The sequence below is a fragment of the Ambystoma mexicanum genome, chromosome 7p (genome assembly GCF_040938575.1).
Source record: "Ambystoma mexicanum isolate Mex_15411 chromosome 7p, UKY_AmexF1_1, whole genome shotgun sequence".
NCBI classification, from domain to species: domain Eukaryota; kingdom Metazoa; phylum Chordata; class Amphibia; order Caudata; family Ambystomatidae; genus Ambystoma; species Ambystoma mexicanum.
Genome location: NC_090939.1, coordinates 876,204,736 through 876,230,992, shown reverse-complemented (window position 1 = coordinate 876,230,992; position 26,257 = coordinate 876,204,736). Strand labels below are relative to the sequence as shown.

The 26,257-nt window shown below is 47.5% G+C and overlaps 1 protein-coding gene across 2 annotated transcripts in view; it reads right to left on the bottom strand.

Moving 5' to 3' along the window:
* SH3KBP1 (SH3 domain containing kinase binding protein 1) overlaps positions 1-26,257 on the bottom strand; it is a 1,496,599-nt gene that overhangs the window by 430,560 nt on the left and 1,039,782 nt on the right. Inside the window, exon 1 of one of the 2 annotated variants that reach the window (XM_069637106.1) lies at positions 4,430-4,564. The exons of the other annotated variant lie outside the window; for it this stretch is intronic. Coding sequence (XP_069493207.1) covers positions 4,430-4,441 — 12 coding nt within the window. The 5' untranslated portion in view covers positions 4,442-4,564. Of the gene's footprint in view, positions 1-4,429; positions 4,565-26,257 lie in introns of those variants that run through there. 2 annotated transcript variants of the gene reach the window in all.

The following is a 26,257-nucleotide window of genomic DNA, read 5'->3' as shown; positions in this document are numbered from 1 at the left end:
GGGCGTCACAGTAGAAGTTGGGGTGGAGTGTTAGTTGCAGTGTGAAAGAGGGAGTTGTAGTGTTGTGAAGAAATTAGAAACATCAAAGGGTGATTGGTGGCCAGAGGGACAGAGGAGGAAGACAAAGGGCGTAGATGGGGTAAAGGTGGTTGGAGATGAAGGAGAAGAGTACTGAGAGGAGAAAAGAAGGGAGTGAGAGGGAAATGAGTGAATGGGAGTGTTAGAATGGAGACCAAGTCGAGCATCTGTAAAGCACAAATCCATAACCTTTAGAATACTAACCACTGGGGTTAAGATAGAAAAGGCATCCCGCCTTTATGTCTTCACTTCCAGTACAAGTCAGATCGTAGACAGATGGAGTCAATAATCTGTATCTACTAACCTGGCACTAGGGATACCTAGGTTAGGGAGGAGGTGCTATTCTAGATGAGAGAGAGAGAGGAGCAGCTGTAGGTCCCATTGAGATCCCAATAAAAAGTCTTGCACCATCTCAGAGAGTTTCTGTATTCTTTGATCCATCAGTGACCTCAGACAGGCTTATATTCCTGTCCTTCAGCACTTGGGAGCTGAAAAGTACTCACAGCTGCCTCTCCATCCCCAGGCGAGGCCAATGTGCAGGGGAGGGACGTTGCAGAGCAAATGCTGCACAGTAAATTGCCTCATGCCCCATGCATGGATTCAAGGGAGTGGGAATTCTGTGCCTGTCCTAGGCTTCAGATTGATGGCTGAACACAGAACCCCTACAGCACATGCCATGTTGGAGCAAGCTCCACTCACAGACCACCGGGCAATGCCAACCTGTCTTAGAGAAGGAGACCAGAGTTCAATGTACGGACTCAGCTTTTGGCTTTTTTTTCCCCTCAAAAGATTTAAGTGCATGGCAACTATATGGTTCCATATCACAAAGACAAGAGTTTCAATTCTGGGATTTCCTTTTACTAACAAATGCATGATGAGAGTTAAACTTTTTGTTTACATCCATTCAAGAAATTGGAGTAAAGTTCAGACAGCAATAGTTTGGAAATAGGCAGTCCAGTGCTTTCATAATGTGGTGTCTGGTGATCTAAACGTAAGCCACCAAATGAGTCCAGTCATCGGGATCATCATATCTCAGTCCCAGGCTTTTATTTCTCCTTCAATTGCATTCTGGGAGTTTTAGTCTTGGGTCACTGGAAGTGGCTAAAATGGAAAGCTCATGAATTGCATTCTGGGAGTTTTAGTCTTGGGTCACTGCAAGTGGCTAAAATGGAAAGCTCATGAAAGGCTGAAGCGCTTCATGCGTTGATAGGTTGTGTGTCAGCAGCCTTGTGCATGTTATTTAAAGTGATGATTACTAGCATACATAGGAAAGCCATCTATGCAAATAATGGTCACTTTAAACAACATGCATGAGGATGATGACACACAACCTATCAATGGCAGCAGTCTCCGCAAAGGATTTCCAGTGAATAACCATACAAATGGTATGATTGTCACTGTAAATCCCTTGCCGAGATTCTACAAATACATGCACACACACATGCCCAGACACACTGATACTAATATAAGCATGCATGCACCCATAGCTATTCACTCAACTAGTCACACACACACAAAATGCATTAATGTATTAATGTATTTATTTATTTATTGGTCACTAGTTAGGCGCTTATACAGGAAGCAAATACTGTTTCAAAGCGCCCACAGGGCCACAGGGAGGGGGCATGTGATGAAGACAATAAAAATGTCAATATAAAAAATATAAGTAGAGGCAAACAATGGGGAGTGGAAGACGAACCTACTGTGCTTTGTGAGTGTTCAGAACGTGCAAGTGCAGAGGGGAGAGGGTGTGGGATAGGTGCTGCGGTGCTCGTGGGAGAGCAGCAGGTGAATTCTATGAGAAAGGTAAGTGCAAGCCTCCAAGGGTTGAGGGTGGGCCCAGGCAAGTGCAGAGGATAGACAGCAGCTGGGATGATACAATGTGGGAGGTCAGGGCCCAGAGGATGCATAAGGGCCCTGCACACCAATCAAGCTACTCTGTGATTAGCAGGGGCGAGGGCGAGGAAAGGATGAGTCAAAGAGGAAGGTCTTGAGGCTCTTCCAGAATTTAAGAAGGTCCTGCTCAAGATGAAGAGGGAAGGGAGGCTGTTCCAAAGAAGGGAGCACGCTGGCTGCGGAAAGCTATCAACCACCTGCCCTCTGTTTAGCAAAGCACTTTACACTCAGGGATTTGGTGCCAGAGGAGCCCCGGGCTCTAGAGGGGTCACATTTAGTCAGAAAGATTTGCAGATAATGTGGTCCCCAGACAGTCTTGTGGATGATACAGAGGGATTTGAATTTAATCTGTGCTGTGAACAGGAGACTTTGTAGGGCATGAAGGTTGTGGTCCCTGGGCTTGAGGCCTAGGATAAGTCTTGCTGCCCCATTTTGGATTAGCTGGAGAGGTCGCAGAGTGGACAAAAGTAGTTTAAGGAGGAGGCTATTGCAATAGTCAAGCCTAGAGAGAACCAGAGCCCGGGTAACATTGAGCTTCTGGAGGAAGGTGAGGAAAGGTAGAATTCCTTTGAGAATGAAGAATTCAAAGTGGGACTTCTTGGCAATGTCCTGAGTGTGAGGGAGGAAGGAGAGAGAGGAGTCGAAGATGACTGAGGTTTCTGAGAGGCGAGGGGACCTGGATTACATTCAAACACACAGATACATTCACATACATACAACTACATACACTAAGTCTTATTGCCGGGACAGGGGCACGATGTGACAGCAGTACATTGATGGATCGTCCAGGAATGACTTGAATCTCTCAGTCGCAGCATTGCCGTGCGGGCCACAATGTGGTTGCTGTGGCAACCCTGTGCCACAGGACAGCACAACACACAGGGATTCTAGGCAGCTAGTGATTTAAAAAAGAAAGAAACCTGTGAGTGGCACGCCACAGGGTGTTTAAGTTAGCGCTCCCGCTCAGTCGGAGCACCAGCCCTGCAGATGTCTGGGGGACGCACCAGGCATCAGGGAGGAGCTAGGAGGGGCTGCCATCCCTCCCACACCCCTGGCTCTACCGCCCACCTGTGCTCTTTTTTGCATCTCATGTGTTGCCCCCAAGGACCAGCATTGCAGTTGGTGGAGATGAAAGGCATACGGAAACTGAACTCTATACAACATGAATATACCAGGTTCCCTCACCTCTCACCTTACCATACAACAGCCGAAAAAGGAGAAGGAAAAATACCTGCTAGTGGAAAATGCTGCGTCACCCTGCCGTGTGATGTCATAGCAGGGGATTATGCATTCTGTAATCTTCTGCAATGACATCTCATTAGGATAGAGGATTCAGGAAGATAAACCGTCACTAATGGCTGCCTGTAGAAGGCAGACACAAGAAGGTATATTATGTCCATCCAGTTTTATGACGTCCCCTGCCCACCGAGGCCAAGCACAGCAATTAGTATATGCCTAGGAAGACTTAGTGGCTAAAACCTCACACTCCCGGCTCCCCACTTGGCAAACGTAGTCGAGCCTGACGTTTCCCCTTCTGCTGCCTTGCCTGACAGAATCGTGACCAAACGGGTTAACTCACAGCTATGCCCTATAAGAAAAAATGTCATTAAACTTCTGTCAAGTAAGCGGGCTTGTGCACCGGTCCAGCGCGTGTCATATGACGCAGGACCTCCAGTCAGAAGGTTAACTCGCGAGCTCTCCTCTAACTTCATACATTTGCAGTGGCAGCACGCGGGTCTACACATTACAGCATTTTGATTTTCCAATTTGTTTTATAGTTGGCTGCATCTCGATAAACCAGATGTTCTGCCATGGCTGTGGTCGCGTGGCAGAATGCACCTCTCTCTCTCAACATGGCTCCGGAAATGTGCTTATTTGATGACACTCCATTCCCCAACATAAAGACTGGAGACTGATGAACAAACAGGATAACGAGCACGCGCGCCTCCAAACTAGACCGGGTCTTCACCTAGTTCCATTATAAAAGTTGCCACTTGTTCGCTTTGCACACATCTGTCCCTGGTAAAGATCATGTGATGTGTGCTGTAATCTCAACCCACCAAACAAAAGTGCACAAAAAAGCACGACATCATCTCTCCTCCATCCCGGGTCATGGAAAGAAAAAAAAAGAGAAAGAAATCGAAACCATATGCAAAACTTAAAGGCTGAACTGTAACAAAGAAAACTCCATTTCATAATGCTGTTATAAACACTTTCCGAGCAGCGCGCGCGCCTCTTCAAATGAATCACACCCATAAACTGCTGTGTGGGACTGCACCCTGCCTTCGCGTGCCCTGCCCGGCTCTCATTTTACTGCGCCTCCACGTGATTAGAAGGGCGCAGAAGCGAGCTAATATTTGACGCCATAACACGCCTTCCCTGACAGGGTGAAAAGCGTACACCCCTGACTGGAGACAGAAAGTTAGACAAGGAAAAATAAATGGAAGTGAAATACCTCTTCCCCCATGGAGAAACGGCGGCTGACTTCCCAGAGTCGTCGGGGCGTCCCAGCGCTAGCTTAGCTGCTGCTGCTGCTGTGCACTTCCGCCCACTTCCTCCAGCAGATGCATACGCGCACCCAGCCTCAAAAGACCAAGCCTTGCACTGAGTCATATTTAGGGCAAAGCGAGCAGGGAGTGAAAACAAGGCTGCCATTTGTTTATCACACACAGGAAGCCTGAAAACGGTTCATGGGGCTGTGGAGTTTACAGAGGACGTTTCCACGAGTTCAAGGCATTTCGACTGCCTCCCAACCCCCACACCCCACTGCCAGCCACTGGCGGAACGGCAAAAACAACACACGCAAGGAAGAACATGTCTGTTAGTCATGCAGGTTCATCCAGGGCAGGGTGACACGGTTTTCCAAATCAAAAACCTAGACCATTCTGCAAAGTCAATACACTAGACATCAGTGCTGGAAACTGGCAAAATGAACTGGTGGGAACTGAGACCCCCCCCCCCCCACAGACCCCCTTCGCAGGGGGTTGAGAGTAGATTGTCAGTGGTATGGGCGGGACTGGTGCCGGATTGTCAGTGGTGTGGGCGGTGTTGAATGATGTGCGTGCCCCAGATTATAAGATGCTGGCTGCTTTGCATAAAAACAAAGTGCATTTTGGGAACATAAGAATGACCACCAATTTATCAAACATGTCTGTGCTAGAAAATGCAAACGATCATTCCTTCTGAGCATGCAATGCACACTTGGTAAGGTGCTCATTTCCTCTGTCAGAAGAGTCACCCCGACAGAAAAATGTGTGCAAATCATGAGACATAGGTTTGGAAGTTTCATTGCTGGAGTCTGGGCTGTTGAGCAAAGGATGGCTTTCAGATGAAGTCTGAAAAGTTGCAAATGGCAGCTGAGTTGCACATAGAAACACTGCAGCTGTGCTGCAATGAGCGCCATAAACCCTCCCGCCCCCACACGGAGCACAAGACAGTTTTTACCCCTGCTAGACATAGATGAAGTACACCTGGGTTAAGCCACGAAATATGTATGACCAAAATGATGGGGAGGTGGCAAGAGTGGTGGAAGGCGAACTATAGAAAAAAGTCCTGATTTTCTGTGGGGGTGGGAGAAATGAGGTGTTCTAATGTGTGGTCAAAGAAGGTAGCAAGACCTGACTAGCCACCTTCATGGGCTTCCATGCAGTCGTTGAAGTGTAAAAATTAAAAAAGTGGAACATGATTCCTCTTCCCCACCCCCTTTTCCGCTCCCCCCCCCACAACCTCATACTACCACATTCACCCCCATCCCATTTCTAACCCCCTACCTGGATCCTTCCTTTCGTCAACTCCACCACACAACGCTGTGTTTCAAAACAGTTCTAGCAAGACTCAAGAAAACGCAGTCAAAGAATATGTATTTAAAGTACCACCATTAGTGCGTTATTGTCCCCTCAGAATGCAGATGTATGCAGCCTTCCTTTCACCCACATTCACACCTCGTAAGGGACATGCCCATGACTACAGCCACTGACACACCCATACCATTACCTGAAAACACTGCTGTGCCTATAGAAATGTGCAGATCGCTGCCAACCTGTGCTTTTTAAATCCTTGGGAATGGGCTTCATGTCTCAAGCAGGCTATTCAAATAAACAAAGCCAATCCAGCATTGCTGAGGTAGCGCAATGAGATGTGACACGGGAGTGCGACTGGCAGAGCCCTCATTGGCTCGGCACACATGCACAACGCAGCTCCTACAAGCCACGTAGTGCGTGTGTGCTGCACCAATGGAGTGTCAGCACTACGGCTGGCATGGCCAGTAAGGCTTGATGCCAGAAGGCATTTCAGCCTTGCTTGCCACGCCAGCCGTAGTGCCAGAAGCCTCGCCAGCGTTCCAGCACGTCTGGGTAAGTACATGGTGGGAGGGGCTGTATGTTTGTGTGTGTGTGTGTGTGTGTCTGCCTGTCTGTCTGGTGTCCGTCCTGACTGTTTTTTGTTTTTGTATGTATGTTGAGATGCGGAGGGGGGGTGTGTGTCGGGTCTGCTTGAATGTGTTGGTGTGCAAGTGAAGTGTATGTTGAGATGCTGGGGGGGGGGTTGGAAGGGTTGGGTCTGCCTGAATGTATGTTGTTGTTGTGTGCACGTTCAGTGTAAGTTGAGATGTGGGGGTGAGGTGTCCGGGTCTGTATGCGTGCATGCTTGCGAGTTTGTTTGGTTGGTGAGTTGGGGGGTGGGGAGTTCAGGTCTGTATAGATGCATGGTGTATGCATGTGAGTTTGTATGGTGAGGTGGGGGTGGGGTCTGCATAGGTGCATGGTGTATGCTTGCGAGTTTGTGTGCTGAGTTGGGGATGGGGGGTTCGGGTCTGTATGGGTGCATGGTGTATGCTTGTGGGTTTGTGTGCTGAGTTGGGGGTGGGGGGTTCAGGTCTGTATGGATGCATGGTGTATGCATGTGAGTTTGTATGGCGAGTTGGGGGTGGGGTCTGTATGGGTGCATGGTGTACAGTTGTGGGTTTGTTTGCCGAGTTGGGGTGGGGGGAGAACGATGGACAACGAACTAACAATTGAGCCACATGTAAATGCTATAAAAGCGACTGTCATAAGCGGTTGTAATGTGTAATGACAGGAGTGTGGCTTGACGATCTCTCCCTGCTTCCTGTGCATTCCGCTGGGTCCTTTCCTCTATCCTGGTGTTTGTGCTGTGTGCTGAACGTTCGTCCACACGTTCAGAGGTCGCGGTAGCTGGCAGTGCTGAGTTACTTTGTGAAACAAGGGTGCTCGGACACGGTTGGACGCAGTTGGAGCGGTGAATGGTGGGGGCAGCACTGCTCCGCCCAGTGGTCCTCATCCCTCTTGTCTGTATGGGTGCATGGTGAATGCTTGTTAGTTTGTATGCAGGGGTGGGGGGTTGGGGTATGTATGAATATGTATGCGTGGTGCATGCTTGGTGGCATGGGGCATAGTGTTTGCTTGAGGGGTGGGTGTCTTGGGGCATAGTGTTAGGGGTTGAAAAAGCCTCCTGCCATGCCACGCCCCACCGTGCCTACCGCCCCACCCACATTTACTTTTTGGCCCACTATAGCCATCATGTAGGGTACTTTCGGCCCTCTGTCAAAATCAGTTGTGCACCCCTGGTCTATAGAATAACACAAGAATGGATAGAACACGACCTACAGCTGGATCAAACGCAAGTAGGCTTCAGACCGATGAGAGGAACGAAAACTGCACACCTTTCAGTCTGTGACAATCTAAAGGCTAATGCAGATGCAGACAAAAGCACAGCTCTAATACTTCTGGATCTCTAAGCAGCATTTGACACAGTCAACCATGACATCATCATTGGAAGAAATACGAATCACTGACCCAGCCCTACCATGAATTAAATCCTTCCTAACAAACAGAACAAAAACCATATGGGTCAAACCTTTCAAATACACTCCAAGGGAATCCACCTGTGGAGTACCACAAGGATCCTCCTTATCCCCATTGCTTTTCAGCATATACGTGATTCCTCTAATCAAGTTCATTAAAAAACATCCTCACATCCTACAACTATGCTTATGACACACAGATCCTCTACAAGATACAAGATACACAGGAAGTAAAATGCTGGAAGGCTGCCTACAAGAACTCTACAGCTGGATGAGCACTAACATCCTCAAACTCAACCCGGGCAAAACAGAGATAATGATCATATCGAAAAGCGGGGAAAAAAAATCACTACATCCCATGGCCGATGGCACTGGGAACAGCACTGACTCCATTAATGATAGTAAATGGCCTGGGAGTCTTGATGGACAACGAACTAACAATTGAGCCACATGTAAATGCTATAAAAGCGACTGTCATAAGCGGTTGTAATGTGTAATGACAGGAGTGTGGCTTGACGATCTCTCCCTGCTTCCTGTGCATTCCGCTGGGTCCTTTCCTCTATCCTGGTGTTTGTGCTGTGTGCTGCACGTTCGTCCACACGTTCAGAGGTCGCGTTAGCTGGCAGTGCTGAGTTACTTTGTGAAACAAGGGTGCTCTGACACGGTTGGACGCAGTTGGAGCGGTGAATGGTGGCAGCAGCACTGCTCCGCCCAGTGGTCCTCATCCCTCTTGTGGGTGCGCAGACTCTTGTGCTTCGATCCTATCCCCGAGTCTTCACTGCCTCAGAAAACATCAAGCAGCAGTCACGTTTCATGCCGTTTCCTCAGTCGGCAGCCAGCAGTTAAGTTCGAGTTAAAATTTCTGCTAACTGCACTTATGTTAGCACTTCTGTGCTATTTATAATGACTTACTGCTGCTGTCATGAGGACCAAAATCAAAACTGAAACTGAAGGATCCTGTACCGGACTCCCCAGTCACCTTTTCCCTGCATAATAGGGGTCGGCTGGCGGAGGTCCTGGTCCTCAGGTCTCGTAGGGGAGAACGTGTCTGCGCTAGGGAACTGAGACCTCTGCTGAGTCAAGGGATTCTTGTGATGTGCCCCCTATTTCTCCTACTAAAGGTTTAGAGTCGACTCAACTCTTAATGAGCCCTTTAACTAACGACCATGAAAAAACACCACTTATTGTACGTGGGGCACCCAGTCCTAAAAATGTTCTGGCAAATTGTGCAACAGCTTTCTTCTCCATCCTATTGGAACCTCCCTGTCAGGTAGTCGAGGTTGCCACTGTTAATCATACTCGTTCTTTGGCCCTTGCAAGTAATGGGGTCCTGTTAACTTCCACTCTTCTTGTACCCTTCCCTCTGACGGAGGGGTCTGTTAAATCCAACTCTGCCTTTGAATCGGAGCCATTGGTGAGTATTGAAACAACACCCTCCCTCGAGCCTTGGAGATGCTGGAAGGACACACTCAAAGAGTTGATGAGTTGTTACACCTCCCAGGACTTTGATGCATGGCTAGTGTCCTTGGATATCTCTGATGAGAGCTACCATGCTCTTGCCTCTGAAAATAGTCTTCAAGCAGCTCATATTCCTTCCTTGAACCGTCAGCCTATTTGTAATGTGAATTGCGCATCACAAACAGACTTGCCCCCAATGGGCTTTAATCATCATGTGTATACCTCGGGGGCCTCCCGAGATGGCTCCAGTCCAGAGGTGTTGTCCTCTATGAAGGTAGTACCACCATTACCTCTGTCTGTCTCAGGAAGTAAACAACTGCAGAAGCACAGCCTGACCCCTTTCGTTTGTGATACTGCACCCGTGGGAGGATGTGTAGATGGTCCTTGTGAGTCCATGAAGCCCAGACCAGCTAATCTAACGTTTTAAAAAACTCAATATGCCAATTCCCAAAGATGACTCAATTAAAGACTTGGTTATGGATGATAGAAACCTTATTATCACTAATGTTTCGAAACCTAGAGATGCTCTTCACAATAAAAAGTTCTTGCCTGGCTTTGTGCAAGATCTAGTCCTGGGGTCGTTTGGTGTTCTGACCTGAAGTTCCTGAGCAGGATTGAACTGGATGATTGGTGTGCCCAGGGGAATAGGGACTGTATCATGGTGGGGTGCGGAGCTAGCACCATGCCCCGCTACCTGACATTATGTAAATATCTGCCCATGGGCTGCTTGGACTTGTAGTCCAACCTTTCTTGGTCGCCTGACATACTGAACTGCCGGTCATCTTTGGATTTTTATATTGCTCCTTTTATACTGTGTTATTTGTGCTCTTAATGGTTTGCTTTTCTGTCCACTTTCTCCTTTTTCTTATGTCCTTACTGCATGTATGTTTGTTACGTTGTATGCACTTTGAGGCCTATGGGCATAAGGTGCTTTATAAGAATTCAAAATAAATAATTAAGAAATGTGTCTTCCTCGTACACGCAGTATGACGGATCCTACAATTCCTCTCTTTAACCCTACAAAACACTCCCCATCATCGCACTCATGTCCGAGTAGACAACGCCAACAGCCAATACCTAGGAATGCCAGAACGACTGTTAAAGAAACTCCAGGGCATACAAAACGCTGCGGCCAGACTCGTGCTCAAACTACCATGATATATGATATGATATGATATGATATGATATATATGATATGGCATTTATAACGCGCATATACACAAGTGTCATGAAGAGAACATATTACCCCAGCGTGGCAAATGCAAGACTGGCTACCAATAAAACAGTGAATAAAGTTTGAAACGATATAAATAACGCACAGAGCAATCCACGGCCAAGGAGCAGAGTTCCTAAATGAGAAAATAACTGTCTACCATCAGCCAAGACCACTCCGATCAAGCAACGACATTTGCTTAGAACCAAAATTATACAATAAAAGAAAAACATATGCAACACAATGGGTCATCTTGAATTCAGAAATCTACTCAAAACTTGGCTCTTTGCTCCAGAGCCAGAAAGAAATGACTAGGAAGCATAGACCCAATGGGAAACAAGAATCCCATGGTGTAACCCATGACCCCTAACTTAATCTTCCCTAACTGCAGGGCGGTGGGAGGACGCCCCAAACACCCATATCCACATACAGCTAGTCCACTGAGGAAACATAGGTAAGGACCCCACACGGGATAGGCAGAGAGTGACCAGAACTCTCTAACCTAAACATCGACGACCCCAGGGCAGGGGAACACACCTACATCAGCCAGGTACACATACTGCTAGAGTAACACAGAGGAAAACTGCCACTCCTCAATGTTCCTGCCAACTAGGTGGACAAACTACAATACCAAACACACAAGATAATCATAAATGTTGTGCGCAGTGACGCAAGGTTAAAGAGGTAAGAAAATCCTGCTAACCCAACTCTAAAACCTCAACTTTCCGCATACACTTCTCATATAGAAACTCACACAACCACTTTTCTGCACAGCAATCCCCACGTAATTTACCTCATTACAACAACAGACAAACAGCACATAACTCGGCACAACAGCACACTGGGAAGTCGCACCGACCCGAAAACCACAGTGAAGCTCAGCGAACGGTGCAAACCGAACTGAAGCTGCCAACAGGACATCAAAGCTCTCACTTTCCTATTCCCACTACACCCTGCTAACCCCCCCACGCCCCTCCTTTTCAGATCCGCCAGAGCGCCTGGGGACGACTCTGGTGGCGAGACTGCACGGTAAAAATACCTTTAACATTAACAATATCTTCCATGTGTTACTTTTGGCTCCCCCAAACCAACGGATGCTGAACAAACACACCTATGTACATTTACCAATGTGTTTGGGACAATCTACAGAATACACATTAGGATACATCTATATGACATTTAAACCATAAAGGGTCCTAAATAATGGACAAAAGGATATGCTTGCATCTTATATGGAAGTTAGATTTGTGGATAGCTATGTATTAGCACTAGCTCCTCGTTCCCCAGTGATAACTCCTAGTCAGTGGTTAATGCTGGATACCCAGGAGCTGCTTTTAGCTCCTCCTTATCCAATCTTAATTTCAATCCCTGTTAAGTAGATCTGAGATGTTTTTAGAGGAAGGGCTACCCCTGCATTGTATGCCGCGTCTGCTGGGGATGTAATTACACCGAAAACTGGAGTTTGGGCTAAGCTAACGTTTCAAATGGTGGTTTTATCAGTATCTGGTTCATGGGCCATGGCCACCAGCATTTTACCATAATCACATGTAAGACTGAGTCACACTATAGTTGGAGTATCTTTGAAGTATTAGTGGGCAGTCAGAAGGGAGATCCCAGGTGACTGAATTGAAAGTGTGGGTTCTACATTTTTGCAATGCATAGTGTGACCTGATGTAGCATCACTTAACCGAACATCCTATAATATGGCATAATAATGCACAACAGCTGGAGAAAGAATGTTTTGCATGGATAAATACAAATAAGTGTGACCAGCTCTGATGTTTCCAAACTGAAAATGGTTGTACCCAGTTATTGGGTGAATGTTGGGCAACGCGCGGTATCAAAAAAAAACTCAAAGTCAATCGAGCTCCCACCCTAAAAGAGAACACATCTCTTCACACAACTCCAGTACCAAAAGTCAGTTTACACCAGAAGTACTAGACACCATAACGAAACTTAAAGCCTCCAACTGTAAAGAAGACCAATTCCCCTCCCACCTAGTGAAACTCTGCACCCTTACACCGATCATCACCGAATTTGTCAACGCCTCATTCCTCACTAACACAGTCCCCACTAGCATCAAAAAAGCTTGGGTGACACCCCTTCTAAAAAACAACCCTGGATCCTTATATACCCACTAACTAACGACCCATTACAACTGTCCCATTTCTCCTAAAAATAATTGATAAAATAGCCTACTCCCAAATACAAAACCATCTGGAATACTACAAACTGTTAGGAGACCGACAGTCAGGTGTCCGCCCTAACCATAGCACAGAGACAGCACTCCTCGATCTGAAGATCCAAATGAATGCCACCAGAGAAGCAGGTAAACTCTGCCTACTAATGCTTCTGGACCTCGCAGCAGCCTTTGATCTGGTTGACCATGACAAACTCTGTAACACTTTAGCTAACAACTTCAACCTAGCTAAGAACGCCACGGACTGGATCAAATCATTCTTGGCAGATAGGACCCCCAGAGTATCCATTGGCAAAGAATCAGCAGACCCTGTGCCAGTGCCTGCAGGCGTTCCGCAAGGCTCTTGCCTATCCCCCACTCTGTATAATGCCTATACTAAGCTGCTATTTGCATTGGTTGCCATGGGTGTCATCTATACCAACTTTGCTGATGACACCCAAATCCTCATCCCACTCTCAGGTAATTACGAACAAGACTCACTACTGGTCAACCAAATCTACTCTCTCATACAAAACTGGATGGTCAACAACAGCCTCTGTCTAAACGACGACAACACAGAGCTCCTCATATTAGGTTCCTCTACCAAAATTGATGTCCTCGAGCCTGTCTTTAAATCATTGACCATGGACGACAGCACGATCCCCATACTCAAACAAGTCAAGACCCTTGGCGTTTACTTAGATGCCACCTTAACAATGTCAAAACAAGTAAACACACTAGCCTCATCCACATCTTACACTTCCAAACTCATCTCCCTTAGTCGCAAATTCCTCTCAGCCAATAACTGTGTTACACTAGCCAGAGATCTCATACTCTCCATGCTAGACTATTGCAATATCCTTTTCCTTGGCACCTCCAAATCCAATCTAGCCAAACTTTGATTTATGCAGAACAAAGCCGCTAGAGAGGCCGTAGGCATCAACAAATCTGAACATATCTCCAACACCAGAAGAGACCACCACTGGCTCCCCATCCAAGCCAGAAACCTATTTAAAACTTTGAGCATCACACATAAATGCATGGCCAACAAAGCCCCAAAATACCTCAACAACACAGTCATGAAGAAACCCCAGACCTGACTTCTCAGATCCAATAAGAACGCATACCTCGAAATACCAAGATACAAAAGAGAGAAAGCGGGGGATAGCAGCTTTAAAATCCTGGCTCCCAGACATTGGAACTCTCTACCTGCTAATATTATGAATGAAACATCCTTCCCAAAATTCAAAAATTCTTTGAAAACCTGGCTATTCAACAGGTACTAACTGAACCTAGAGCACTATCTGGCCCTAACTAATTGTATATATCTGACTGTAATGTATATACTTGACTGCTTGTTCCTGTGTATCCCTGTGTTCACATTTAAGATTGCATTCCCCCAATGTCCAACTACGCCGGGAATCCCCCTGGTCTGGGCGTATAACAAATGTAATAAAATAAAAATAATAAACACAATGGAGCGTACACCGCCTGAAGAGAATTGAAACTAAACCTCCCTTTACACCACACTAAAAGCTATCCCTCGCTCTCCTGACCTTGCAACTCTTTCTCCTTCTGCCTCTGACTTTGCTGATTTCTTTTCTTCAAAAATGTCTCTTCTCTGTTCCTCCATTACCTCTTCTTCCCTAGCCTGCTCTGACCCATCCCTTTAATCTCTTATGTCTGCCTTTTCTCCTCTTTCTGATTCTGGTCTTTCTCTATTTCCAAGTCTCATCCTAGTGCGCCGACAGACCCTCTTCCATCCTCTTTAATCCCTATTGTCTATCCTACTCTATTTCCCTGCTTTATCGCTCCTTTCAATTCCTCGTTTTTTCACATCCACTTTTAATCCTTTCTTTAAACATGCTTCCATTTACTATATCTTAAAAAAGCCTGCTCTTGACCCATCCCTCCCCTCCAACTTTCATCCTATTTCACTTCTTCACTTTCTTTCTAAACTCCTTGAGTGTATCGTCTATTGTATGGTTTCTAGCTTTGTAAGTTATAGCTCACTTCTTCCTCTCTCTTTCAATCTCGATTTCCGGCCTGCTACTCGACTGACCTATCCACTCACTATTCTAAACTTTCCTCTCTTCTAGTTCTTCTTGTTCTGTTAGCTGCATTTGACATTTGCCTCTATTCTCTCGTCTTTCAGATTTTCCTATTATCTTTACACTGATGACGCCCAGATTTTTCTTTTTCCTCCTTCTCTGATTCAATCCACTCCTCTCTTTCGGCCTGTCTGCTCACTAGCCAATCCTGGATGTCTAACCACTATCTGGACCTCAATCCTTTTCATCAATGCCTTCACAATCCCTCTGCAACTTCCACCCGCTTCCATTTCTTTTTCCCCTTCTTCTCTTCCTATTTCTTCCTCAACTAGTAATGTGGGTGTTATCTTTGATTCATCCCTTTCTTTTACTTCCTTCATCGCCACTGTTTCTTGGTCCTGCTGCTTCCAAATCTTTAAAATGCGCAAGACTCGTCTAATTTTGAAAGCTTATTTTTTCACCTTTTGTTTTCTCTTGTCCATTTTATTGCTCTAATCTTATGCGTCTCCCTGTTTATCTGCTTGCACACCTTCAATCTATCACTGTTCAATTGGTGTCCTGGGTGGATTTTCACCTCAGGACTATCTCTTGGGCTTTACACTATCCAATGTTGGTTAAGTTTGTAATTGTGTCTTCTTTTGAATTTATTTTCTTTGCATGGTCTTTAAATGGCTCAAAGGCCTTGTCACTCTTTACCTTTCTTTCCTTAACTCTTTCTACTTGGACTCCCCGATCCGTTTCCTTTGCAAAGCGTTTCACCCCAGAAAGAGCAACACAACTCTCCCCACAATCCTTAAACACTGACAGGCACCACAGACAACCTCATCAAGCAACTTATATTAGCAACATGGAGCGTAAATTAACCACTGCTCCAGACAGTTCACAAAACCTCTAAAACGTATACACCACCGAAAGCCCTATCTGTTCAAATCTGCACATATCAACACTGCAACAAAGCAAAGCAACCTTGCTGTGCTCGCACACCCGCAGCCTTTATGTTAGTCCTGTACCCCACCACATGCAGATCATGAAGCTCCAAGAATCTGTGAGAACATCAGGAGGTGTCCAATATAAGACTAAAGAACTTAACAGGGCATATCAAAGAGTTTCACTCATTCGCCTGTGGGGCCGTACTCTGGACGGCTCAAGCAACTCTGGTGATTGGCAGCAACAGGAGAGGAAATCAAAGTTTGTTCTGCCGCAATCGGTCTGCACTCTGCTGTACTAGAATCTCTAGTGCATTTGCTGGCTGCGAGATTATGCATCTGTATGTCAAATCTAGTGTTATGGGACAGAGGGAGAGCTAGCACATTAATGCCACCCTTCTAGGTGATGGTTTCAGGGGCCTCTAACAGAGGAGCGCAAGCATTTTCTATAAAATTGTTAAATCTGCCCCATTTATATGATATGGCATTTATAACGTGCCTATACACAAGTGTTTCAAGGTGCGACAAGGCAAGGGAGGGGGAGCAGAGGGAAGACAGAGACAACGATTTTACTAGGCCAGTTATAATTGAGATCGCACAAGTGCAGGGGAAGGGAAAAGTGCATGGGGAAGGGGGGAGGTGACAGTGCAGTACATGGTATCGACCGTAAAAAATAAATGGAATAAACAAAAGCAATAAGGAAAAGTGAGGCCAGCAGGTGGCAAGTGTAAGTGCAGACACCAGGTGTCAAGTGGTGGTAGGGGACTGTAGGGATACAGAAAACAGTCCAAGTGTGGGGGTTGCCATGGAAGCAGTGCAGATGTGCAACTGGCGGGGGAGGGGACCTGAGCCCAAGATAAGACGGTGGCCATGTAACCAGTGCAGTTTCAGTTACAGCCAGAAGTTCAGCAGGGGAGAGGAGGAGAGAAAGCAGAAGCAAAGAGGAAGGTTTTAAGGTGCTTCCGGAACACGAGATGGTTCTCCAAGTTTCAGGGAGGATGTTCCAGAGGGAGGCCCCAGCCAAAGAAAGATCTACCACCAACTCGATGCTTGGAGAAGCGACTGACCCTGGGGGAATAGGAGGCGGATGAGCGAAGAGCTCGAGAAGGAAGATATTTAGGAAGAGAGAGTTGAAGGTATTGAGGTCCCAGGCCCCAGTAGGCTTTGTGGACAATGCAGAGGGTTTTTAACTTAATCCTCGCATCCACTGGGAGCCAATGCAGAGATTTCAGTCCTGGAGAGATACGATCCCTGGGCTTGAGGCCAAAGACAAGGACAAGGACAAGTCTTGCAGTCCTGTTCTGGGTAAGTTGCAGAGGGCGGAGAGTAGAAGCAGGCAGATTTAGAAAGAGGCTGTTGCAGTAGTCCAGCCTATAGAGGACCAGAGCTCTGGAGACAGTGAGCTTCTGAGGGAAGGAGAGGAAAGGAAGAATACCTTTGAGGATATTCAGGAGAGCAGTTTCCGTACTTCTGGCAGCTCTGAAGCCAGACTGATGGTCATGAAGACAAGTTTTACTACAAGTATTTAAGTTTTTCCTTTCAAGTACTGCAGTATTGTCTTATAGTCATTACTTGCAAAATACACAAATCAAATAGTTCAGCAACCTGACAATATGCAAATCCTACAGAAACATATGAAGCCAAAAGACTATACCTGTTTTATTTGTACATCCTAAATGGAAATGTACAGGACCCATAATGCAAAAAAGTGCATGTTAAAAAATGAGCTGTTTTACACTACTGTACTTTTAGCACTTAAAAAAGCACATTAAAAGACATTGTGTAGTGAGGTTACCTGTTTATAAAGATGGTTTGTCACGAACTTCCAGATTGCTGCTTTGCATACTGTTAAGACCATTGGAATATCCACATAAACACAAACCCATTGTTTTGCCTGTCCAGCTAGCAGATGATATGCATAGAAATGAATATTTAAAAAGGAGCACTGTTGTGTTAATCACTTTAATTGTCTTGGTAGCAGACACAGATTTGGGAGTAAAGTGGAGGTGAGTAGGAGGGGGGGGGGGGTCATTTGAAAATGTCCCATCACTAACAAGTGACCAAACATTCAAGCTAAAGAAAAGGACTGATAATAAAGGAATGTTTTACAGCAGTAGTTGCAAGGCCATTGCTAATGTGCCTTTTGTCATTCGCGTTTTGTTTCTGCTCACGAGGGCCGTGAAGGTGAGCAGGTCCCTTCAGTAACAGCTGAACATGGGAAGGGAGTGGCTGCTGCCATTACACTAAACTGTTGCCCATTATCTGGGCATTGATAACAAAGGTGTGAAAAGGTTGCCTCTCGGGATAGCAGTGTGATGTGCGGATGGGACGTGTTCTCTCAGCCTCAGGGCCCGACTGGGGCAGCAGCTGTGCAAAAAGTCCCTGGCCACCTTGAAATGTCTTGGTTTGTGCCCACTCTAGTGCCCTGTTGGCAGGTGGACTTGTGGGTGGGTGGATGGGTCGGGCAAGCTGCCCCTTACTGCCCCACTGGTCTTTACTGCCAAACTGGCTAACCCCACAGGTAGAGTTCCCAGGATGACATTTTAGGATAGTCACAACTAAGTGTATGAGCATTTTGAATGGTTTCACCAGGTTCAGGGAAATGTTCCACCTTTCCAAAGAGCGACCACACTAGTGATGGTGACAGATGGGGACACACGCCGGGCATTATGGGCCTACAGTGCTCACTTCTATCCCTTCCCCCTCTTTGAAATTTCTTTTTGAAAATGTGCATTCCATTTCTTGCACTCTCCATTATCCAGCTTCTTCCCATGTGCCCTCATTTCAAAACCCGATCTTGAGGTCTCATTTCATTTGAATTTTTTTGCGTGTTCGGGCGCAGGGGAGCGAGAGAGGGCACGCGGCGGAACTCCGTAGCAATAGGCAAAGAAATCCAGTTAACTTACAAAATAAATGAATCTAATGGCGAGAGCCAAGAGTGTGCGCGTGTTATTTCCCGCACTCTATCCTTTCTATCTCCGCCTCCACAGGGGTGACGAGTCTTCAAGAGGTCCCTAAACCGCACCGCACCGCAAATCACTGGCCTCCGCAGCGAGGTACTAACTGCCGCCCCCATCACTGCATTCGGACCACGCCACATCACGCCGGCAGTCACACCTCCACCCATGTGTCGTTGCTCGGCAGGAGGGGTGGTGGGTGGGGAGGAGGGGCGGCGGTGGATTCACCGATTCCATTGGCCGAGTGGCAACTGGCAAGCGCAGTTGCACACACACCTGGAAGCAAGTGATGCAACGAATCTGCACCAGAGAGGAAAACTGCAGTGCTGCCCCCCCCACCTCGCCCCCCCTCCCCGAATGAGGACCAAAGACTGGCTGCGTTGGCAGAACCAGCCACGAAACCCGAGGCTCTGCACAGAACGATGTGTTCACAGAGGCGCTAGCACGGCTGAAGCATATACTTCACAAAGTGCCCAATATTGTACCATCGTATTTCAACTTATAAAGCGCAACGTACACCCGAAGGCATCTTGGCGCCGACTTAAATAGTAAATGAAAAGAAAGCTAAAACCCAACCCCCTTAACCCCCCACCCCCACACACTATTTTTGGACGCTGCACAGGCCTGGGGTACAGTGATAGAAGTATATCAAAAAGTAGTGGAACCATGACTCCAGCAGGGGGCAGAGTAAGAAGGAAAGGAGCAACGTGCATCACATTTTTCAAGGGTTGCAGCCATGCTGGTTGACAGCCAATTGAGTTGAAAGAGATTTGAGTTTAGCATGAACTGCTATGGGATGGTAATGTGGGGATGTGTGCTTTAACTTCCCAAAGAACATTTACGGAATGGTGAAAATGGTTGCAAAAAGTAGTGGGGCTGTTACCAGTGAAAAAATAAAAGTAGTAAAACACTTCTCCCGACTGTTCCCGCTCACTTCGACCACTGCTGGGGTACCACACCTAGCTTCCTGGGGGCTTAAAAGGAGCAGGGAAGGTTTGGGAGCAAGAGACAGTTGGTGCTTCTATGCGTCCAGTCGCTGCTCCTGCTTCTTACCTGCTGTCGGGCCTGGTTGGTGTTTTGGCAGTTGGTGGGCCATGGGGCAAAGTTGGAAGGGTGCGTAAGGTAGCAAAAATAATAATAAAAAAAATATTATATATATTTGTATAGTCATATCTGGTTATAATGAAATATATCTGGGGTGAAGGACGGGGGTGTGCAAGCAGGGGCCCTGGTGAGGACGGAAAGGAGAGGTGTAGCCTCGTCTGAAGTACAGACTGATCAGCAGAGGCGTTGCTGGGTGTGGGGTGGGGGCTGAGGGGGCTATAGCCCCAGGTCTTTTGGTCGGAGCCCCGGATAGAAGCTCAGTGGCTACAACCAAAAGGCTAGCTAGCCCAGAGTCCTAACAGTCCCGACATTAGCGTAACCCCAGGTCTTTTCCAGACCTAGCAACACCCCGGCTGATATGGTTTCGGGTACTGTGGTGCAGGTGGGGGCAGAAGAGCCAGCCGAAGAGCACAGAAAGGTTAAGAAGCTAACCTATATGGGCATTACTAAGCCATTGGGCACGCATTTGATGTTGGATACAAAGGATAAAATCTGGGCCGGAGAGTTTGTTGACATATTCAAACTTCTACACAGGGAGGTTAGAGCGAAGGAGGAGGAACAGGAGCTGGCGGCAAGGCCGTGGGTGCCGGTTACGATCGACAATTCAACATCAGCATTTCCGATGTATGCTAGCGTCTACTGTGAGAAGTACCCTGAGAGGTGTGTAGCTTTGTTTAAGTATATGGGTGTGATTAGGAAAGCTTTTATGATTTTCAGAGGTTTGGCTTGGGTGAAGTACGACAAAGAGTTCAGAGCAAGGACGGGTGAGGACAAACAGGCAGTGTGGGGGAGATTGATATGGTCCTGTGGGTGCAATGGATGGCGCCCATGCGCCTACCCCCAACACTTCATACAGCAAGCGGTTTAGCTGTGCCTTACCGTTCCTTTCCTGCCCAAAGGGGCGGGGGAGGAGGCAGGGGACAGCCATCACCGGCATGCTGGGCCTTTAATACAGAAGGATGCTCTAGGCCGGTGTGCAAATTTAGACATGAGTGCAGCAGATAGGCAGGAAGGCCTCCTATCACGCAATGTTTTGCGACAGGAGAGAGAGGGAGGGGTAGTGCGGCAGAGCAAGGGGTTTTGGGGAAAAGGCCTATACTCCAGTTAAGGTAGAGGTTTGGGAGGAGTGCCACTGTTTTTACCCAGATAGGGAAGGGGCCCTGATTATGGGTGTGGGTTTCCAGGAGGGTTTTAAATTGAGGTACTGGGGGCCGAGGATGCAGCGGTGGGCGGAAAACCTGAAGTCGGCGTGGTAGAATCCAGAGGTGGTAAGGGTGAAGTTGCAGAAGGAGATGAATGAAAGATGGGTGGTTGGGCCATTTTCTGATTTTCCGGGTGATCTGGTGGTATCTCCCTTAGGGGTTGTGCCTAAAAAAGTAGCCGGTGAGTTTACGTTGATTCACCACTTGTCATGGCCAGAGGGCATGCCTGTGAATTATTTCATTTCCCCTGAGTATTGCGGGGTGTCCTATGTAAGTGTGGATCAGGCGATTGGTTTGTTGAGGGAGAAGGAGTGTGGTGTTTTTATGGCCAAGTGTGACATCAAGTCAGCTTTTCAGTTGTTGCCGGTGAATCTGGAGGATTTTTGGTTGCTGGGGATGGCCTGTCTATTTCGGTCGCTGCGTCCCTGTTGTGGAAATCTCTCGCTATAGCCCTTCAGAGGATGGACGACTAAATGGCATTCAGGAGATCCCTGAAGACTTTTTGGGCTAACTTCACAAAAATCCCAGACTCACTTGAAGTGAAAAAGGTTGCTTTAATGTGACAGGCCGCAGCTTACAAATGCACGCTAACCTGGCTCCCTGGCCTTACAGACTACAGATCAAATAACAATAGCCAAACAATTCACTCATTAAACAATGAATCACTTCCTGCGCCCTTATAACCCCGCCTCAATTCCTCTCAACCTTCATTCCCGCTTTCTACCTGAGGCAACGCCCCTCCTCCTTCAGTACCTCTCGCCCCACTTTGTGCCCACCGGGCTAGCCTGTTCATGCACACAGTGCCACCCCCCTCCTTTACTGCGCTACTACCCCATTTTGCACCCTCACCCGAAGTCTTCTTTCTGTCCCAGCCCCCAGACTCCCCGCCCACTCCCTTCTACCACCACCCCTTTATGATACCCTCGACCTTTAACCTAATGTCCAACAAATAGTACTGGTTCCCCATAAGTGACAAATGAACTCCATCCTCCCGAAACACATCGAAAGCCTCATAGTTGATCTCCGGGTGTCTGGGTTGACCCACCAGGACCTGCAGAACTTTAACATCTCCCTGTTAATAATCTTCCTCGTCCGCTCCACTGCCCCCTCCTTCACAGCTCCCCTCCATACCCTCCATGGCATCAACGCTGTCCAAACCAAAACAACCCCCGGCTGTCATATATCGCCCATGGAAGGTATGGAGCAGATGGGCGATATGGAAGAAGGACTAGACTCCGAGTCACTGCAAGGTGCGGTCTAGTCTTTCTGTTGTACTACCTACAAGTACCCGAAGATGGAGAACACCTGTGGTTGCAACTTTCTTGCTGCCTACGTGAGTTCACTACGCTTGTGCTCTGCCTACAGTTGTTTCTCTGTGTTTCCCGTCCCTTCCTTCCCTGTTCGTCTGCCCGTGTCTTTCCGTTACCGCTGTTCGCGGTTTCCCCCTCCCGTTTATTCCGCTTACCTGTTTGTTTTCTGCTTCCGCTGTTGTACTGTGCTCGGCGCTGCCTTCTAGTACTCACTCCTGCTTCAGCGTCTCACCTGCCTTCAGTCGCTCTTGCTGGGAACACTTTGTTGTCCAAGTTCTTCGGAGTACTGTACTGTTTGTGCTGTTCCGCACTGGATCGTTATTTCCTTTTCTACTAAGAATACTTACCAGTGCATGCTGGTCATTGAAGTGCCGACTTCCTGCCAACTACACAATCTTCCAGGGTTTTTCGGCAAGGCTTTTCCCTGGTTTGGGGTGGGCTCCCCGGAGTCCCCGCTGCCGGGCTAATTGCTTATAGGCAAAGTGGCCTCCGGGGGAGCTCGCTCCCATTTCGTCAAACAGAAGAATAAGATCGTCCGGACAAAGACAGCCTGGAGGGAAAAGCCGGAAAGCTCATCAGACGAATCCGTAAACACCCACACAGAATCATCAGGTGAGGAGTGGGCTAGTGGTAAGGAAAGTGTGAGTGATAAACCTTCAGAATCTGAGACCGGCCAAATCTTCCTCAACCAACTAAGGTCCCTCTTCATCTTCTTTAACAGCGCCAAACCTGTCGCCTTAACCCGATCATTCTCCCCTGCGTGTAATACCAGAGCTGCTGGCACCCCATGAAGCTCTCTCATACCCGCCAGCATAGACAACAGGTGGGCCCTCCCAACCAGGCATCTCGGCAAAGCCAAATCATAACTACACCCAAACTGGGTGCCAAAAGCCCTTTTTGCTGCTGCTCGTCATGCCCATTTCACTATGGAATGTCCGTATATCCATATCTGAGGCAACTCACCACTCCTCCAAGCCGAATCTGAAACAGACAATAAGCCTCCCCTCCGATAACCCCCCAAACCCCAGTGCTTTGCCCCCTAAGATCCTGTAACGCTCACCTGATTCTCGCAGAGGCGCCGGTCTTGACTGGGCGACTACCGTATCTTCAAAGGTGATGTGTAGCACCCGGTTGGCTCTTTGGGCTGGACCTCTGTGCACTGTATGCCTGACGTGTAGAGTAAGATGTCTTAGGTAAGTGAATGCCGAGCTCTCCATCTGCCTCGGGGCAGGGTGCTGTAACCAGTTTCTTCACTGGATAGGTAGCGCAGGCCTCTTGACTTCAGAGGACTGCTGTCCGTCGTTTACTGCACGAACGGTAAGTTTCGAGTCATTCAAATGTCTTTAAAGTCTTTAGTAATGATGTCTCTTGTTTTGCAGGGTTCCGGCGATGGCGGATGACAGGCTGAAGTGAGTTGAAGATGGAGCCTGTGTGATGAATAGAAGCGCCTGGAAGCACGTAAGTAAGCGCTTGTTGCCTGCTTCACGATGCGCTCTAACTGTCTTTTTATTTTGCAGGTACGAGTTCGGAGCGGCTGCAGGGTGCCGGAATACCCACTGGATTAGATGTGGAAAGGAGTAATGGCACGTGAGTATTAAAGTTCCCCAATGTCTTTAAACGCACCTTGTTTTGTCTTTCAGATGCGGGATGCAGCGCCGAAGGCCTCCGGAGCGTGCGAAGAGTTGGTAAGATTTTGTCTTTCAGATGCCGGAATGCTAACCTGTTCTTTCTTGTCTTTATAGGTGTTGCTGAAGACTGGATTCAGGATGGTAAGCCTTTGCCTTTCAGATGCCGGAATGCTAACCTGTTCTTTCTTGTCTTTATAGGTGTTGCTGAAGACTGGATTCAGGATGGTAAGCCTTTGCCTTTCAGATGCCGGAATGCTAACCTGTTCTTTCTTGTCTTTATAGGTGTTGCTGAAGACTGGATTCAGGATGGTAAGCCTTTTTCCTTAGGCCCAGGACCGGATGCAGAAGACACGATGAGCGTTCTGCTGCAGAGGTTGCAGAATAACGCAAAGCAAGATTCATCCACCGGGTGTGGTTTAAATAGCCTCCTGTAGTGCTTAGGTGTCTCCTTCCACAGCCACGCCTAAGTAAGAAAAGAGTTCCTGGTAAGAAAAGAGTTCCTGCCTTCCAGAAGAGTTCCAGTGTTCTGAATCTAGGGAGTGGCTCCAGCCCCACCCAACAGGAAAAGTAGTTCCAAACAGAAGAGGATCAGAGGCTCAACTGGCAGGCAAGTAAGCAGCATGGTCTGCTGAAGGTAAGTCCACCCAAGCATTATGAGCCCGGCGCTTCCAGCGCTGGGACTGGGCATATTTATGAGCCTGGTGCCACTGGCGCCAGGACTGGGTCCAAAAGGTCCCAATTGGGACTGGTTGGCACTTGGAACCTGGGTTATGGATCTGCTTCCAAGGGAGTTGGGAAAACCCTGACCTTTTGGAAGCAGAGATCATGACAGTTCCCCCTTCACCCAAATCCCTAATTTACCCGTTATACTTTGCCGACCTCCAACACCCCAGGCTCTTCACACTCTCCTCAGACAAACCCAGCCTGCTCCCTTTGGACGCAGCCCCCATCCTAAAAGAATGATTCCCAAAATCCTCCGCCTTCTCACCCACCACCAACAGGGCCCTCCTCAATAACCCCGGAACCTGCATAGCCGTTACCCCTTGCCCGTTTTCATGCTGAAAAACCAGGCCATCCCTTCCCCTACATCTCTCCTGCCAAAGTAATCCCGCTCACACCAGACAACTCCCTACTACCTGTATTCAAATGCACCCAAAACCCCTTACCCAACTGATCTGTCTTTGATTTACAATTTTTGATCAGCACACATTTTTTTGACCAACATCCCTCCACATCAGGCCTCCAACCCCACGCCCCTTCAGACACCCGAAATGCCCCCAAAACAACCACATGAAACATGCCGAAAACATGTCTCTTTTGCAGGGCGACCAGCATATGCCTCCAAAAACCTGGGACAACCTCCTTAACAAGCCCGCTGAAACGAGATAGATCCTTGATTTTAAAATGAGACACTCACTAGCCAGAAATTGGAATAGGGGAGTTGAAGCTCAGCTGCCAATTCCAGAAATAAAAGCGGGGTCATTTCCAGGAGGCCGATAGACCACCAGAATGTGTGCCATCTGAGAAAAGGAGAGAGTAAAGCGGGAAAGTAAAGGTTCCATGTTAATGCCACAAACAAGTGGTACAATGCTTCCTGAAAATGGCTTGCCTTTTGTGCACCCACCCGCTGCACGGTTTTACCTCGCATATAAATGCTGACTGAGGACAAGACCACAAGAGTAGTGGAGGGGGCGGGGGAGTAATCCTCCTGTCTCCAAAGAAATGGGTATGTAGAAATAAATGCGGCCAAAAATGCAGTAAACGAATAGACATTAACGTTAAGAGGCAAAAGGGAAATTTGGGGGAGAGGGGATTAAAATACAGTAAAAAGAATGAAAACAGCATCAATACTATTTAAAAACAGGTACGGGCTAACACACGCCCCACAACTACCTTGATTTGTTTATGGCCTAGAACAAGAAATGCTTTACAGAAGACTACTACACAAGACTACAAGTGCCATCAAAGTCCAAAGATGACTGTCACAGCCTTGAAGCAGTTAGCGAGCACATGCGCTTTCTGGAATATTGCCATCAACTCATCCTACACTGCTACAATTCAAAGACTCGGGAGGCACTGTGGATGAGCAAAGATCCCACAGGCAGTCGCTATCAAGATTGCAAAAACCGTGGAGGGGTCTCTCTGTTCCCTCAACAAAGTCAATCACTCCCAGACTGAGGAAGACGTATGTGTCATGAGACAAAGACATCTTGACTGAGGGAGACCGCAACCACCTGGCTAATGATCTAGCACGCCCGGTCACTGGCAAGGAGTGAATAGAGAGCCTCAAGGTAGGCCATTTTGCGACAATGTCCAATTCAAAATGTTGAACAGTTGCTGCAGTGCAGGACACCTCAGAAGATGAGGAACCTATTGAAAAACTGTAAAATCTGGTTCTGTGTCTTCATGATGAAGCAAAAACTAAACGCAAATGGTT